Source organism: Nyctereutes procyonoides, unplaced genomic scaffold, assembly GCF_905146905.1.
Source record: "Nyctereutes procyonoides isolate TBG_1078 unplaced genomic scaffold, NYPRO_anot_genome, whole genome shotgun sequence".
NCBI lineage: Eukaryota > Metazoa > Chordata > Mammalia > Carnivora > Canidae > Nyctereutes > Nyctereutes procyonoides.
The window spans coordinates 25958621-25976460 of NW_026575046.1; the positions used below are offsets into that span (position 1 = coordinate 25958621).

At 38.7% G+C, this 17840-nt stretch overlaps 1 protein-coding gene across 1 annotated transcript in view; it reads left to right on the top strand.

The window, feature by feature from the left end:
* The window catches only part of ITGA2 (integrin subunit alpha 2), a 101583-nt gene extending 85278 nt beyond the window's left edge, over positions 1-16305 (top strand). The window contains exons 24-30 of the mRNA XM_055324997.1: positions 311-413; positions 2164-2274; positions 3224-3328; positions 5533-5646; positions 9048-9137; positions 11582-11698; positions 12379-16305. Of these exons, the coding sequence (XP_055180972.1) occupies positions 311-413; positions 2164-2274; positions 3224-3328; positions 5533-5646; positions 9048-9137; positions 11582-11698; positions 12379-12459 (721 nt within the window). The 3' untranslated portion in view covers positions 12460-16305. The remainder of the gene's footprint in view (positions 1-310; positions 414-2163; positions 2275-3223; positions 3329-5532; positions 5647-9047; positions 9138-11581; positions 11699-12378) is intronic.
* The last annotated feature ends 1535 nt before the right edge of the window (positions 16306-17840 follow it).

The following is a 17840-nucleotide window of genomic DNA, read 5'->3' on the forward strand; positions in this document are numbered from 1 at the left end:
TATATTAGCAATCTTGAGTTCTATCAGTTCTAAAGTAATATATTTGTACTTATTTTAGAAACTTTACAACTGGTAAATATTTAACAGAGAATCTTGCAGAAAGATCAGGAAGGGAAATGTTTTTAAAGGAATTTGTTTTAGCCTTGGAAACATTAGCCTATAAGTAGCATTTGTTTTCATTAGGTTTTTATAACTAAATATAAACTTTTACTTGTAATATGAGCTAGAAGATATTTAAATAAAAGAGGTATTATGCTTCAAGAACAACAGCAAAACTAAAATATTTGGCTTTACAAACATCATCCAACAGATCCACCAACATAAATTTTTATGAAGTCTCTTCAGATGGGAATGTTCCTTCTATCATGCACAGTTATGAAGATATTGGTCCAAAATTCATCTTCTCCATTAAGGTTAGTAAGCCTGTCATAAGAATACTAAATCAGGGGGGCACCTGTGTGGCTCAGTCATTTAAGTGTCTGGCTTTGACTCAGATCATGATCTCAGGGTCCTGGGATCGAGCCCCGCCTAGGGGCTCATCAGGGAATCTGCTTCTCCCTCTCCACCTGCCTGGTGCTTCCCCTGCTCCCGCTCTCTCTCTCTCTCTCTCTCTCTCTCTCTGTCAAATATATAAATAAAATCTTTTTTAAAAAATACTAAATCAGGAAGAAGGGAAGGGGAAAAAGGAGAGCAGGAAGAGAAGAAGAAAGTAAAAAGTTGAAAGCTACCAGTGGTTCTCAAACTTGAGCATGCATTAGAATCACCTGGGGGAACATTAAGATAATGTCACTTGGCTCCATCCTCAGGGTTTGATTCAGTAGGTCTATGGTGAGACTAAAAATGCACATTTCTAACAAGTTTCCAGATGTTGGTGGTGCAGGTGCTATACTTTGAGAACCACTAAGACTCAGTAAGTAAACAGCTGGGTTTTGTGCATAGCTATGTGTTCTGGGTAAAAAAAATAATTGATTTATTTTGGAAGCAAATGTTCAACATTAATCAACAAAGTATTAACATAATGGTATTTCTATGGGCAAAAGTCTCTGGAATATAATTAACATACCAGTTTATCATGGGGAGATCACTTTTATTTGAGAAACTAACCATTTATATACAAATATCTTTCAGTCAGTTTACACTGGCTATTAGTAAGCAATTATAATCTAAAGGTTATCAATTATATAAAAAGAAATTTGTGAAAATGGCTATTTTATAATAAATTATTGAAAATTTGGAAAGTAAAAAGAATTCATTCACTACCTTAAATGAATGCTTTTTTTTTTTTAAACGTTTCCTACTAGTGAATTACATGGTTACAACCCTACAATTCGATGATTTAAAAAAGAAAGAAATCTTTAAAATTCCTGATTTGTGATCCAGATACTGGAATTTATAACATGTGGCTAGTATTTAGCAACTACTTCTTTAATGGCATATTTAATCAGTTAGTAGTAACAAAATAACATTCATAGGGTATAATAAGTTATCAAATATGTTATCTATATTAACTCATTTAATTCCCAGGTTAGTTACAAAATTGGTGGGATTATTGTTCGTATAGTTATTAGTTATTTTATTTTTAAGATTTTATTTTTGAGTAGTTTCTACACCCAATGTGGGACTCAAACTCACAACCCCAAAATCTAGAGTTGCAAGCTCTACTGACTGAGCCAGCCAGATGTCCCCCTATGGTAATCTAAAATGTTAACAGCCAGTATAAGACTTGAGCATTGCCCAGTTAGAACAGACTCCCTACCAACAAGAACAGATGCTGTACCTGCACACATCCACTAAGTTGCTCATTATTTTTAATTTACAAATGAGGAAAACTAAAGCATATAGAGGTCAAGTATCTTGCCCAAACCACACTGTTAGTCAGGGACAGAGTGGAATGTCAGCCCTGGTAGCCCAACTCAACAGACAGTTAGTGTCTGCTAAATCACAAATCATTTACCAGTTTAAGTTGTAAATGTTAATTTCTCCATGAAGAGGTGAGACACAGAGACCTGGGTGTGACTCTAAAGTAACAATGCTTACTTTCCAATGGACTCAATCTTACCACTTAATAGTCGCCCTCCATCAACACAGATGTTATTGAGCATTTCCTTGGCAATAGGTGCATGATGTAGCAATAACCAGAATGTTTTCTTCCATACTTCACAGGTAACAACAGGAAGTGTTCCAGTAAGCATGGCATCTGTAATCATCCACATCCCTCAATACACCAAAGAAAAGAACCCATTAATGTATCTGACTGAGGTGCACACAGATCAGGTAAGGACAACTGAATTGCCTATAAAAGTGTGCACTTTCAATACGGAAATAACCCATGAGGTTGTGGTGATCATGTCTGATATCATATGGATGGAAAGATGAGAAGATTAATGCCATGCATCCTGAGTGCCAATTAATTAGCCATCAGTTTCATATTAGAAGCAGGATATTGTTATAAGGAAGCAATTACAGATGGCAGAAATTTTTCCTAAAGCTCTGTTTTGGCCAGGTGAAGATCTGATTCTGTTAGAGTCCTGTTCTTAGAGTAGTCGACTGGGAAGTATGAGGTTGAACCCACCATGGGAGACTAGTTGGTCTATGCAGCCACAATTAGTAGCTGGTCTTTAAGATGTCAGCCTGGGCTTTCACCTGGTAGTGATCAACCCTGGCTCCTCATTTTTATCAGCTGTTTCCAGCCCAGGCCCAGGCCCACTCCCAGTTACTCAAATCAGAATCTTCAAGGCGAAGGCTCTAGTACCAAAGATTCCTTAAAAGCCCCCACCCTTAGGTGGTTCTAACATGCAGCCTGGATTGAGAAGCCCTGTCTAGCCAAACCCCTTGACACCGGCTCAGCCTTAGTCTGGCACTCAGAGCAAATTCTATGGTAGTGTTACTCCTGTGATGTGTATAGGTGACTACAGGAAATCAAAATTTTAAAATGTTCCACAGAAAACCCTGAATTCAGTCAGTCACAGCCTATTATTGCAAATAGTCTTCTATGTATCAGGCTGTAAGAACCAGTGCCACCCTACCAGGTTGCATCAGGGGCATTTGAATATTTCAAAGTTTACATTAGTAATTACAAGAAGTGTGGCAGGTTCAGTAATGTGAAAGAAGCCTAACAATCCCTCCTCCATCCCGACATGTGACCACAGGATTTCCTAACATGTTAAAAGGAACATCATAATGATTTTGCTTCCTGAAATTGATTTTATGTCCTTCTTTATAGGCCGGTGACATCAGTTGTAATGCCAAAATAAATCCACTGAAAATTGGACATACATCTCCTTCTGTGTCTTTCAAGAATGAAAATTTCCGGCACATAAAAGACTTGGTGAGGATAGGTTAACGGGGTGACTTTCTTTGGGTGATGCATTGTTTGTTTTACCTGGAAATCAATGCACTTCTCTGCTCCTATCACTTCATATTATAGATTTTTCTTGCTTTGGCTTTGATGGCCTGTATGAATTAAGATTTCAAAAATAAATCCTCAAATCTAGGTTTTGGGATTATTACTTATGCCAGTAATGTAAAAGTACTGGATTTCATGAAATCAAAAGTATTCCATGTGAAACTACTGTTTTGTATCAGGCACTTTGCAAGCATTGCAAAGAACTGAGAGGGAACTGGGCAGGCACTCTGAAGGTGAAATGCCTTGCATCCTTCATCCACATAATCACTGAGGTCTTATTTAGCTACTAAGATGCTTCTCCGGCCACCCTTCTTGGTTTTCCAATATTTTATTATCTCCTGCTCCAGAGTGATGTGCCTTTCTTTGAGAAAGAGACTAGTCTAGCATCTGGTATGATGCTTAGCACATATTTTTTTTTAATATTATCCCACTTCTAGCTTTCATGGTTTCTTTTTTTTTTTTTTTTTTAAGATTTATTTATTCATTCATCCAGAGAGAGCGAAGAGAGGGGCAGAGAAACAGGTCGAGGGAGAAGCAGGCTCCATGCAGGGAGCCCGATGTGGGACTCGATCCCCGGTCTCCAGGATCACACCCCAGGCTGCAGGCGGCGCTAAACCGCTGTGCCACCGGGGCTGCCCGATGCTTAGCACATATTAAGTACTCAAATAATAAACATTTAGCAAACAGTAACCCTAAACAAACAGTAGTTCTCCTCTAAGCACGACATGGAAATTCTGGTTTTCTTTTATTGAAATTATTTTATTTTGTGATGGATCGGGGTGTGGATACAGGAAACAGAATGAAATAGTTTCTTTTTTTATGGTGTAATTACAATGTATGGCTTAAATCTAAACAGTAGTATATAAAAATGCCCAGGAGAAACTCATCTCAGGGTATGCCAAAATATACCTCTGAGCATTTTCCTTAATTTGAAAATACTTTGATTTTGTAAAAATGGCAAGTGTTCACTGTGAACATAAAACACAAACAACAAACTAAAGTCCTCTAGAAAGCTAATAGCCAACCACTCAGTATTGAGTGAACATCCTTCTCTATACCTCTAAGAATTAACCACATCTAGATATATGTATACTGTTATATAAATGGACCATGCCACCTTTTTTATTAGGTCAATATGTCATTGACTTTTTTTTAAAAAAATAGACTTTTTTTGGAGCAGTTTTAGGTTCACACAAATTTGATTGTAAAGTACAGAAGTTTCACAACTACCTTTTGCCCCCCACATATGGACAGCCTGTCCCACTCTCAAACCCCCTCCCACATCAGAGCAGTACATTTGATGAACCTGCAGTGGCACATCATAATCATCCAAAGCCCATGGTTTATATTAGCATCCACTCTCAGATGTCATTCTGTGGATTTTCACAAATGTATAATAACCTGTATCCACAATGATAGTATCATACAGAATAGTTTCACTGCCTTTAAAACTCCTCTGCACTCCACCGATTCATCCTTCCCTCCTCCCTAACCCTTGGCAAACACTGATTCTTTTACTGTCAATTTTTTTTTCATCTAAGGAATGCACCTTTATCAATTATGTTTAAAGACTAAATTGCAGGGGCACCTGGGTTGGCTCAGTGGTTGAGCATCTACCTTTGGCTCAGGTCGTGATGCTGGGGTTCTGGGATTGAGTCTCACATCAGGCTGCCTGTGGGGCACCTGCTTCTCCCTCTGCCTATGTCTCTGCCTCTCTCCTTCTCTCATGAATAAATAAATAAAATCTTTTTTTAAAAAAAGGCTAAATTGCACTGCACTTTGTGCATGTATATTCAATAACTTACCTAACTAGTACATTGGGGATAAACACGAATTATTTCGTGTGGGGGGTGTTTTTACTCTCAGAAATAGTAATGCAATAAACAGGTGTGATATACTCCTTTCCACGCATTTCCGATTATCATCCATAGAGATGGGAAATGGCTGGGCCAAACAGTGTGCACTTTTTACCTTTTGGAGCATTAGTGCCACAGTCTCCCTTTTCATGAGACTGCCTATTTCCCTAAGTCCTTCCCAGCACGGGGTTTTATCTTTGTAAAATCTTAGCATTTATTTTTTAAGCTCATACTAACTCTTTCCTTTTATCCTTGACTCCAACCTGAAAGAACTGCAGAACTGCTTCATGTAGCAATGTTACCTGCTGGCTGAAAGACCTCCAGGTCAAAGGAGAGTACTTCCTTAATGTGTCTACCAGAATTTGGAATGGGACTTTTGCAGCAGTAAGTATAAGCATTATTTGTTGGGCTTATCAATAGTAACGATGCATAAGGCTTCACTGTCAATAAATTCATACCTGTCAACAAGTATTCCGGCTAATATCAGCAATGCCCAAATGACTCAGAGCGATTTTTACCCTGGAAGACAATAAATTTCTGATCCCTTTCCAAAGCTTGCCCGGATTCTGGTGTGCCTCAGAATCACTGAGGTGCTTATAAAGCATTAGCTGCAGAGACTCCATGATACCCTAGTACATCAGAATCTTTGGGATGTCCTCAAGATCCCGTGCTGTCCTGGGGAACCATGGGTCACCTAGTTTGTCTTTGTCCTCATGCTCCTGATATTCCTGACTTCCTAGTCACTTCTAACATGGCTAAATCCAAGTACAGTCTGTCTCCATCCTTGAGCTCCCAGCTAATTGATTGATCTCAGCTCACCATGTAGATGAAGCTAACATAAGGATCCATCTTCCTATATTCAAACCCTGGAGCCACTCTGCTCTCCTGTTTTACCCTTTCCCTGGTGAAAGCCCAGGGTACATACACTTTTTTTTCCCCAGTCCTTCCAATCTCACGAAAAGTTTGAAGAAAGTGTCAAAACGATGTCAGTGTTTTTTCCATTTGGCAGGTGTGACTCGGCAGTAGTCATATCTGCTTCTTGCAGAGATTTTGGTAGCCAGAATCTCAGTCTGGCATGAAAAATAGGACGGACAGGGCTCCTTAAATCTGCGTAAGTAGCTAGCTATTCATTTTATCAACACTGGCTTTGTTCAAGGCAGGAAAATAATTAGTCTGAAACTTCCAAGAGTCCTTATGGTTCTTGTGGATTTTTTTTTTTTAAACAGATCATCAATCCTCAAGGTGCCAACCATCTATACTCTATTCCCTATATTCTAACCATTTCATGATCTCTCCAAGAACCCCATACCCTGCCATGGAGTTTTAAGATTAGAGAACTAAGTTCTCTCCAGACTTGTCCCTGAAACCAAAATATAAGCAATATTCTTGGATAAAGACATAACAGAAAGAGGAATAGTGAAAGGCAGGGCGGGAACAGAGAAGTGGGAGAGTGGAGTGAGGAATTGGGTTTTCTTCTTGTCTGTGTTTATTTTATTGTTAGTTACGTTTGGTTTCAAGCCTTTCAGATCCGTCTAAATCCTATAAGATGGGAAGCATGCAGAGAGCTATACCACCATCCCAGCTGATGCAGTTTGGCCAGATTTCACCAGTTGGTTCTTGTCTCCCTGGATTTGAGGAACAAATGTTTTCCTAGCAACCTTTGCCAGCTGGGAAGGAAAACTTACTGTTGGAAATCAAAATGCAATCATACTAGCTCTGTAAAAAGCATTTGGGTTTTCTTGAGTTTGTTTAAAAACTACATTATTAACTGTTAAGACTTTTAAAAGTACCTTCCCAAAGGTGGTCAGGAGCAGCAGTTTCATTTCTGGGAGCAAATTTCTGATGACATGTATTTATGCTTTTTCAATGGTTCTGGATAAGCTGAAAAAACCCATGAGAATTATCTGAGTCCCACACATCTTCCTCTACCATAAAAGGTCAAATATTTATCCCCACCTTGTTTTCAGCTATTTCAACAGCCAAATGGATGTTCTCAGGCCACCTAGGAGATCCAGTCTGAAATACAACTCTCATTCCCTGTATTTGAGTCCATTAGCATACTTCCTTCACCCTTTTTCTGATGCAGTGCAAGTGTACATGTCAAGTAATTTCATCATAAAGTGATTGCTCAGGCCTCCAAATCAATGGCATTGTTGGCTGCCGTTTGTAAGGCAAAGCCTTGCTGAGTGCTAGCAGGTGTGTTACTTCACTCTCCTGGGTATGTGTGGTGTACCTACCACTATAAACCCTGCGTGATATCATGTACACAGCTGTGCAAAGGGGGAGGCTGGGAGGATAGATCAGTGTTGTCAAGAAATTTTAGTCCACAGGGACTATGAAAATAACGTCACTTAATTGCTATATTTTTTAAGGAAACCATTATCGATACTGTGAATGTTTCCCCAATAATATGTGTTTAAGACACAAGTGATCAGGCTTAACTTCTGATGCAACCTTCCATCTTGAGAAAATTAAAACTAATCAGAGCCTGAGCTGGGGAAAGGAAATAAACTGCTCACTTTTTGGATATGTATTCTCTTTCTGGCTCCCAGATATGATTTAGCAAATTACCTCATGAAGTATGTTGAAACATGTGCCTTGGTAACCAGAAAAACTGAATCCTAGTAGCTAGAGCATATGAAGGCAGTTCTTAAATCTGGGCATTGTCGCTATTTCAAAGTAAGCATCAGTCCCAACACTGGCTTTACGCAAATAAAATACGCATCAATAATGTATCCACCAAAAAATGATTATTAGCTAGTTCCAGGAATACATGTAAAGTTATATTATGTGGTTACTATTAACAACATAAAATATGTGTCCTTCCTATATGCCTGCCCCAAATCCAGTAACTTTTTAATAGAAACACTTAAATTAGGAAACCTGAAATTATTAATCATGGCAGCATGACAAAACGTTCAGGGTGTCTGCTACTGACATGTATAGCCCAGTTTAAGTATACTTTTACTGGTTTTTTTTAAGATTTTATTTATTCATGAGAAACAGGAGAGAGAGAGGCAGAGACACAAGCAGGCTCCATGCAGGGAGCCCGATGTGGGACTCGATCCCTGGACTCCAGGATCACCCCCTGGGCTGAAGGCGGCGCTAAACCGCTGAGCCAACCTGGCTGCCCCACTTTTACTGTTTTTAATTGGATCTTCCATTCCATTATTTGACTTGTTCAGATAAATATATGAAACAAGCTTGCAATTTTCCCTCATGATGCAAACTTTATAAAGTTTTAAAAAATCTGAACCATGAGCTTTCCCAATTAAAAAACTTCATTTCTAAATCCTTTTCAACCGTTTTCAAGTTAGAATCACCTGGAAGTGGTTTTAACCTGCTGATGCCTGAACTTCAGCCCCTAAGTTTTGGTTTAATTTGCTCTTATGGTCCAGGTGTCCACACATTTTACGTTCCTTCAGGCACTTTCCATGTGTGGTCCTACATGTAGCATCAATTTAGGAACACAAAGATTCTTGAGGCCTCGTAGGTGTCATTTGCTCTTGTCATTTTCCACAAGGAAATAAATAACATGCCAATTTTTTTTAAAGATTTCATTTCTTTATTCACGAGAGACACACAGAGAGAGGCAGAAGCCTATATGCAGAGGGAGAAGCAGGTTCCCGCAGAGAACCTGATGTGGGACTCAATCCCAGCACCTGATCAGGACCTGAGCCAAATGCAGATGTTCAACCACCAAGCCACCCAGGTGTCCCAACATGCCAAGTTTTATGTGTTAATTTCTGCCAGGGTAAAACATATTCTTTGTTCTTATGTTCCAGTCAACTTTCCAGACTGTTCAGCTGACAGCATCTGCAGAAATCGACACCTATAACCCTCAGATATATGTGATCGAAGAAAACACAGTCACGGTGAGTGCACCCTCTCACCTCAGTGAGCACTAGTCTTTTGACAGGCATTCATTTCTGAAAACTAAAGAGTAGTGGTTCTTCTCACCTATACATCTGTACCAGCATCTTAGAGAAACTGTAAAAACCTGAGGTTTTTCGTTAGGCTTGTTGGCAAAGGTGTTGGCTACCCAAAAAGAGTTCACTGATATGCTCATCCTCCACTCCCTCCACCACCCCCAACCGATGTTGGCAAAGCTGGATCAGAAGGGACAGTCCAGTGGAAGGCACAACGAAAGTGGCTCTTGTCTGTGGCTCCCTAGTCCATATCCGTACGCCAGCAGCACCCACTCTTCCTTTCTCTTCTTGCTTTCACAGAACAGTCTAGATCTTAGGCTATAACATTCAAGTCATGCTTATTTGAATTATTTATTTTTTAAAGATAAGTACTTAAGTATGCTTGGTAAGGCACTTATTAAAGGGTTTAAGTATTCCTTATAGCTAGATACTGGCACTATGTGAAGTATCCATTCATTAGTTCTTATAGTCTAAAAAACTATAAATGTTCTCCTTGATTTAAAAAAAAAAAGTCTAACAAAGAAATGTACTTTCAGAGAAAACAAAGGCTCACTGTGCTAAGGGCTGGCACAGGACAACTTTCCTTTGCAGTGAACTCTGCTTGGAATATGCCATATTTAGATATAGCAGGATTTCCATGCTCAGCTAATCAGCTGGCAGAGCCCTGAGCATTTTCCTCCCAATGCTTTTGTTAAAAATTGGAAGCCTCAGTTTAAGACTCTGCCCCCAAGGCCAGCCTGGCAGCTGGCCTTAGTCCACTGCTGGAGCCATTAAAAAGCCAAAGGCCCTGTGAACTCTGGACCTCTCTCAATACTTGGGAGTAGGACTCCCCGCCCTGGTGTCCCACTGGTCTCAGGGGAAATGATTCCAAGAAAGGATGCTGTTCGTCCCCTGGCTTAGGACCCTCAGCAAAGGCCCACACCCTCTCTTCAGAGGCTGGGGCATGGAAAATCAGAAATGGAGCCAAAGGAAATGTGAACTTAAAATTCAAAGTATTATGAACTTACCAGTACTATAGATATTTTAAAAGTTCATTTTAGAAAAATGTACTGTTCAGACCTTCTGAACATCTGCTGAGATTTTTTCAGAAACCACTATTAATTTCAATTTTTAATCAATACACTTATCTAAGAATTTTAATGACAGCTTTAGATTTTTTTTCTTGGTATTTTCTTATCAATACAGATCAATAACAAAAGCCAACTATTGTCTATGAAAATATATTTTGAATCCAAATAATCTGGATAATTTTTGAATAATATTTGTAATCCAGATAATAGATTAAATAAACATATATAAATATATATCACTATAGGTAGCTGAGTGATCCTTAAATTTATTTGAATCCCAGTCCATTTAAAAATACAAAAATTTTTATATTCACGGATCCCTCTGGATCCATGGACCCCAGACTAGGAAATTCTGGAATGCAGAGTACAGGTTTGACTGACATTAAGCAGCAGACTATATGAATTTAGTTACTTTATTCCTCAATTATAAAGCCTTATTTTAGCTTTTGAAAACATAAATGAAAAGAAATATAATTACCAAAAGGCAAGACAAAGTTCAGCCCAACTCGTAAATTCTGTGATGAGAAGCAGATCACCTACCACTGTAATATTAAATCAATCAATAAATTAGGTTCTGAGGACTAGTTTTGCCCAAAATGCAGCTCTTAATATTCCTAATACACTTTGTAGAGGAAACGGTAGTGATTCTTTCTGCAATTAAAAAAAAAAAAAATATATATATATATATATATATATATATAATACGTACATAAAAGATATCATTTTACCATTAGAACTCTTAAGGCAGAAATTCTATTACAAGGTCACAAAGATTCCCAAGAAGTGGGTATAAAGAATCACAAGTAGCCTCAAGGAATAGTTTATCACTGAAAAGGTTAGCTTGAGCCCTAAGCTGTTACTTCTACTTTTTAACAATCCACATCAAGTACTCTTGAGAGTTAAGTGAAACCAATATTAAGGAAACTGCTGTTGCTTAATCACAAGGGATTTGGGTGGTTAATTTGTTTGGTCTTTGACTCCCCTCTCCAAATCTGGACTCCAAATGCTATCACTTGACGATGAGCCTCTATGCCCAAATTTGAAGTTCCTATCTCATAAATAAAGCATCGGAGGTTGTCAGAGGTGACATATCCACCAAGTATGGACACAATTAAAGGAAACTAGAAAACTTGTATTCCTTGCCTGTAATTTGCAGAAGCATTTTATCTCATGACATTTAGTTGAGGAATGAGATCATGAGTGAGTCACATCACCTCTCTGGACCAGCATTTATAAAATTGGGAGAATTTGACTAGACCATCTCACTTTTTCTGGGTGCTACAATTAGTTAACTCAACTGTTACATATATACATTTACAGATTCCCATCACGATAATGAAACCCCATGAGAAAGCTGAAGTACCTACTGGAGTTATAATAGGAAGCGTAATTGCTGGAATAATTTTGCTATTAGCTCTGGTTGCAGTTTTATGGAAGGTAAGAAAATTTTCATATTTAAAAACACAGAGCTCCAGGACACCTGGGTGGCTCTGTGGTTGAGGGTCTGCCTTCGGCTCAGGTCATGATCCCGGGTCCAGGGATGGAATCCCACATCGTGTTCCCCGCAGGGAGCCTGCTTCTCCCTCTGCCTATGTCTCTGTGTCTCTCATGAATAAATAAAATCTTTAAAAAAACAAAAACAAAAAAACCATGGATCTCCTAAAGACATCTGCCTTGAATTTCCTTTTCAAATGGTGACTCTAAGTTTCATAAGGTATCTCCTCCATCATAAGAGAAAAGGAAATGCAAATTTATTTGCAAATTCTCACTTATGTCCTTGAAGACACTAAGGATTTTATATCCTTGGTCATGGTCCCTATATACTTTTATTTTTTTAACCTGCTTTACATCCAGACCTCTGTTTTCGTTCAGCTGCAAATACGTAGACCCTGGGAACTATGAATTCAGTTCAACTCTCTGGGTATTATTTCCTCTAAGACTATGACCTAATATCAGCTTAGATCCTAATGACCTAATAAGCTGACATTAGGTCATAGTCTGTACCCCATCCTCTTCAGAGCCCCAGGGATTCTCAGAGGTGCTTTAGGGGGCGGCCAAGGGGGGCAAAGATGCCATAACTAGCCCATAGGTGGTAAAATTTTTACATCATCTTACAGCTTGGCTTCTTCAAAAGAAAATATGAAAAAATGTCCAAAAATGCAGATGAGATTGACGAGACCACAGAACTCAACAGCTGAGCCCCAGCCATCTCCCTGCAGTGCAAGCTGGCAGCACTGCAACCCAGGGTTTGCGATTCGCATAAGTGGATTTTTTTTTTAATCCCAGTGTTTAATGTGTAATTGGGTAAACTAGCCTGTTATTTTACGAAAACTGCAGGTCAGTTTGGAAAGAAGAAATTGGGGGATTGGGGGGTGGCTAGAAGTATAACGGGTAAAAGATTTATTTTATACTGGGGGGAGGGAAAGTGATCTTTCCACTGGCTGGTCCAGAGTTTACATTATAATGTGCATTGTGTCAGAAACATGAAATGCTTCCAAACATGAGAAGTCTTAAAGAAAAATATACCCTTTCTTAGATTTTGGGACGGGGGGGCACTCCAACCATTGAAATTGATTGTTTTTAAACAGTAACAACAAAAGTGGAAGGACTTGACATAGATACAGAATTAGTTTGGATATTGATGTAGAAAAAAAAAAACCAGGTCTTCAACTTATGCTGCTCATCCAAAGCTGCCACAGGTTATTTCAAGTGATAATTTTGTTAATAAAGCAGGGTGAAACTTGCTGTTGTCAGCCCTCTGGAGCTGCCTCCTCAGTCCCTTGTTTGGTAGGATGTACTTATCAAAACATGCTTGGTTGGATACCTGGTAGTAACCCAGGGTATGCTTCCTAGAGAAGAAACCTCTGTTTAAGGCGGGGGTGGGGAGGGTAGTTTTGAGGTCAAAGCACAAAATTTTGTTTAAAATCTTTAATATCACAACACTTACAGTAAAATCCTAGCTGCTAGAGGACGTAGGAAGTTTCCTTTCTCCTTCGGGATGTCCACCTGACTGATATGACTGGATGGTAGGGACCTAGTTTGAATTTTTGGAAGAGGAATAATTTCTTTGCCATCCTTCCTCCTTCCATACTAAACCACTCTCCCGCCTCCTGGTGTGCCTGTCTTCCAGAAGCCACCTGAGGCATGCCTTTCTCTCCAAGCAATTCAGAGTTAGCCACCTTCCCTTGGCCCTCGTCCAAATCTCCCATTCGTTGGAGCAGCTGCTCTACACCAGGTATGAGAAAGAGAAATCCTCTCACTTACATATTGACTCCCTTGACTCCAGGGAGCTATTTTCATTTACTGTTAAACAGGTAAGAAATATAAGCCAGAGTTAATTTCTAATTATTGGAATTTTAGACAGTGTAAACAAGTTTAAAAAAGCCTCAGGAATTTGCAAGCAACTACAAGGAGACATTGGAAACCACCAAATTAACAGGTACACCCTCTGTGTTTGTGTGTTGTTGGAGGACTTATATGTCCAGAATGACTCCCCCCGGCAAGTTTGCTCAGTAGGTAGCTTGCTACATCCCAACTCCTGAGACATTTGGTCAGACAGGGATGACATGCACTACTAGTCCGTATTTTAACAAGCATCCTAGTCACTGGTGGAATGAACTATCTTGGAAACACCACCGATTTCTCCTTCTGCACTTTCTTTTGTTTCTGAGCCCATACATTCTCCAGGAGGGAGAAGGGCCCAAGCAAAGCCAGTAGAGGGTTATTTTATGTCAGAAACTGCAAACCTAAAGCTTTGGTCAAGTCACTTGGCGTCTTTACACTGCAGTGTCCTCATTATAAAATAGGAAGGAGGGATCCCTGGGTGGCACAGCGGTTTAGCGCCTGCCTTTGGCCCAAGGCGCAATCCTGGAGACCCGGGATCGAGTCCCACGTCGGGCTCCCAGTGCATGGAGCCTGCTTCTCCCTCTGCCTGTGTCTCTGCCTCTCTCTCTCTCTCTGTGATTATCATAAATAAATTAAAAATAAATAAATAAATAAATAAATAAATAAATTTTAAAAAATTAAAATAGGAAGGCTGTGTTGGAGCTCAGCAGCAATGCTGCTAGCTTTAAAAGTCTAATCTGGATTTCTTATAACTAGACAATCCTCCAAAAACCTGACTTTGAAAACAGGTCTATGCTTGTGTGCCTCTAGCCCTGACAGCCCTCCTGGCCCCAACTCCTATAAGCTATCTAGAGCTATCTGCACTGTTTAGTGATTTATTTTGTATTTGACAAAGCAAAATGAGGGGAAAAAGTTAGCCATAAAATATCAGGGGTTTGTAGCAAAAACACAGTATCCTCTAGATGGGCTAGAGCCCAATTCTTAAAACAGCTGTGTGGACACTGAGTCCAAAACTTCTTTTAAAAAGAGTGGAGGAAAAACATCACTAAGTCGATAAAGAATATTTCATAAACCATGTAACTACTGTATACATAAACACACTAGTTCTTCAGGGTGCTATAAAAGAACTCCAACAGGTCTTTCATCTTATTTTGCCTCACCTTTCTTACTGAACTAGGTCACATACCCACGGCGAGCTGCAGAGTCTTGGTCATGCCACAGCTTAGGTAATCTACCTTGTTGGCATTGTCTCCATGAAGTAGTTGTATTACTATAAACCAAAAAATTAGCCACTTGTCTTTGTACCATTTATTACACTAGCACAGGGTTTCTCAGCCTTGGCACTACTGACTCGAGGGCCTAGGTAATTCATTCTGGCAAGGGACGACTGTCCTTCGTGTGATAGAATGATTACCATCCCTGGCACTTCTAAGTTGTGACAATCAAAAAATATCCCCAGATGCTGTATCACGTCTCCTGGGAGGCAAAATCCCCCCAATTGAGAACCCTGCTGCACTATAAGCAAGTGCTCTAAGTACACAACTTCTGTCATCAGATCACAAGTTTGAGGGAGGGGCTCTAATGAGTATTTCTCAAGCCCTTTTAAGCAAAGGCAAATACTTATCCAAGCAATTTAAAGAAAAACAAAATCCAATGCTTGAAAAAAAGTTATGTATTCCTGTTCAGCCATACTTTTAAAAGTATAATATGGGGTCTAAAAGATACCATCTTAAAGTTTCCATTTCATAAATGGCATATAGACAAGATCTGTAGAATGTGATTAAAAACAGAGTTGCTTCATGCATAGCTGCCCCACAAGCCATTTGTAAAATACTGTGTATCATTCATTTTAGCAGCAAAAGGAGAACTCCCAACTGGAAAGAAATTTTTCTGGCTGGCAGTGTTTTTATAAAATAGAAGTTATCTATTAACTGTGAAAACTAAAACCAATCTATCATAATCACATAAGTGATTATACTAAAAGTTATTATAAAAGGTATAAATTTATAATGTATTTATCTATTCTGATATACAGCTATAAGTTAATATATTTAAAATCTCATCAGTTAAGACATTAAATAGAAAGCAAGATCCCTCAAACTGAGCACCCTGGCCCATCTTTGCTATTTCAGTTTGCACACAGAAAATACCTGCATCCACAACCATTCAGGACTCTGCACTTCATGTACATTAATGCAGAACCATTTTAAACAATTTTAGAGACTAAACATATAGAGGTAAAAGATAAACATGAGGGTAAAGTTTAAAATAACTTTAAACCTTAAATAATGAAAATGTAGCCATATGTAAATATAAAAAGATGGTTTCATCCGTACCAGGTTTATTTTGGCAGATAAAGTCAAAATAAAAATGTATATATTGCACAACTATGTTAGAATTGTATATTTCTTAAAGAACAATTGTCTTGGTATTTTCTTTCATGTAAAGCATAAATCTTTAAGATGTAATAAGTATATTTGCTTTTTTTAACTGGTTTTTTGCCTTTTTTTTTCTCTCCTCCAAAAATATAAAAATGTATGCATGTTCAAGTTGCACAATTCATTTCTGAAAAACGAACTGGAAAAGTAATCATTAGTATGAGAAAAACTCAACTATGAAAATCAAAAGTGTTATTTAATTGTAAACCACTCTTCATACATCAATGAATTATAATTAAAATTGTTTTAAAAACAAAGCTACATTACTTTGTGGAGTTTTAATTTTATGGCTCGTATATTTCACTGTATTTATCTTACCCACTCACTTTGTTTCTGAACATGTTCAAGACTCAATGTAAGTAAGAGTGAGGATGTATCTAATCCTACAGTGGTAAGATTACACTAGCAGTGACCACAGGATGTTTTGTAAAGACCTGAAACTACCTTCATGGTTTAGGGACTAAGTATAAAAGCTAGACTCTAAATGTGTCCACACACAGCACTGCATCGCCTGGAAGCCTGTCACAAAATGCGTACTTTAGATGCCATCTAGAACTACTGAATTTGAACAGGACGTTTAACAATCGCTAGATGATTCATACATTACATATTAAAGTTTGAGAAGTACTGCTCTAAATACAATTTATCTCTTGAAATAAAATGTGTGCTTGGAATAGAGAGGAAAAAAAAAGTTACTCCAACTGTTGCAACTTGCCAAGGCACTCATCTGCAAGGTTTTCTTTTTTGTTTTTGTTTGTTTTAGTAGTAAGCAGGAGGGTTTAAATACATTAAGGATTAAATATGCTGAAGTTATTATGTGTCATCAAGCTTACTGACATTTAAATTAGTTAATACAAAGGTTGATGGCATGTGTTTCCATCTACAGTGATGCACAAACATCTCCCATTCCCAGATCAAGTGATCTCTCAAACGCCCTCAACTCTGCCCATCCCAATTGTGGTGATCTACATTGTAAGGGCAGCTTACTGCAGAACTGCCACCAGTTAGTGTGTCTGGTATGCATCATACATTAAACTTCAACTATGAAAAAAAAAAGAACGTTAGCTCTGTCACAGATCTATATATTAAGGCCACAATTTTGTCCCAAATTGGAAAATCTTGTATTTACTCATTTTTTAAAAGTAATTCCTTTTACTATTCTACATCAGTTTTTAAAAACCATAAACAGCATTTTTTAAAATTCCATCCTCATCCTAACTCCTTAATAAACTCAGATACTAATTAAACATTGGAAATAATCTTATTCAAAGTCAGACACTACTTTTCATCGAAGAGCCACTCCAACTTAACTTAAAAAGGCTACCTATATTGAACTTTTTAGTTCTATGCCAAAGAAATGGACTGGGGTGCCTGGGTGGCTCAGTCTGTTAAGTGTCTGCCTTTGGCTCAAGTCATGATCTCAGGGTCCTGGGATGGAGCTCCGCATCAGGGTTTCTGCTTAGCAGGGAGTCTGCTTCTCCTGTTCCATCTGCCCCTTCCCCCTCATGTGTGTGCGCACTCTCTCTCAATAAATAAAATCTTTAAGAAAGAAAGAAAAGTAATGGACTAAAAATTTGACTCAAGTTGCTCTTGCTGTAGCCCTGGCTCTACTGCCCTCTGCTGGGTCAGCTACCAACTACATGACAAATCATTCAGGCCTTAAGAGACCTCTTTTGCAAACTCGTTGCTAGTAAGTAGCTAGGTAAGATGTCAGGATGGGAATGCGGGAGGGAGTAGAGGGGAAAACCTGCCCACTCATGCAGTTAGCCTGATACCTTTACACAACTGTGAGCGTG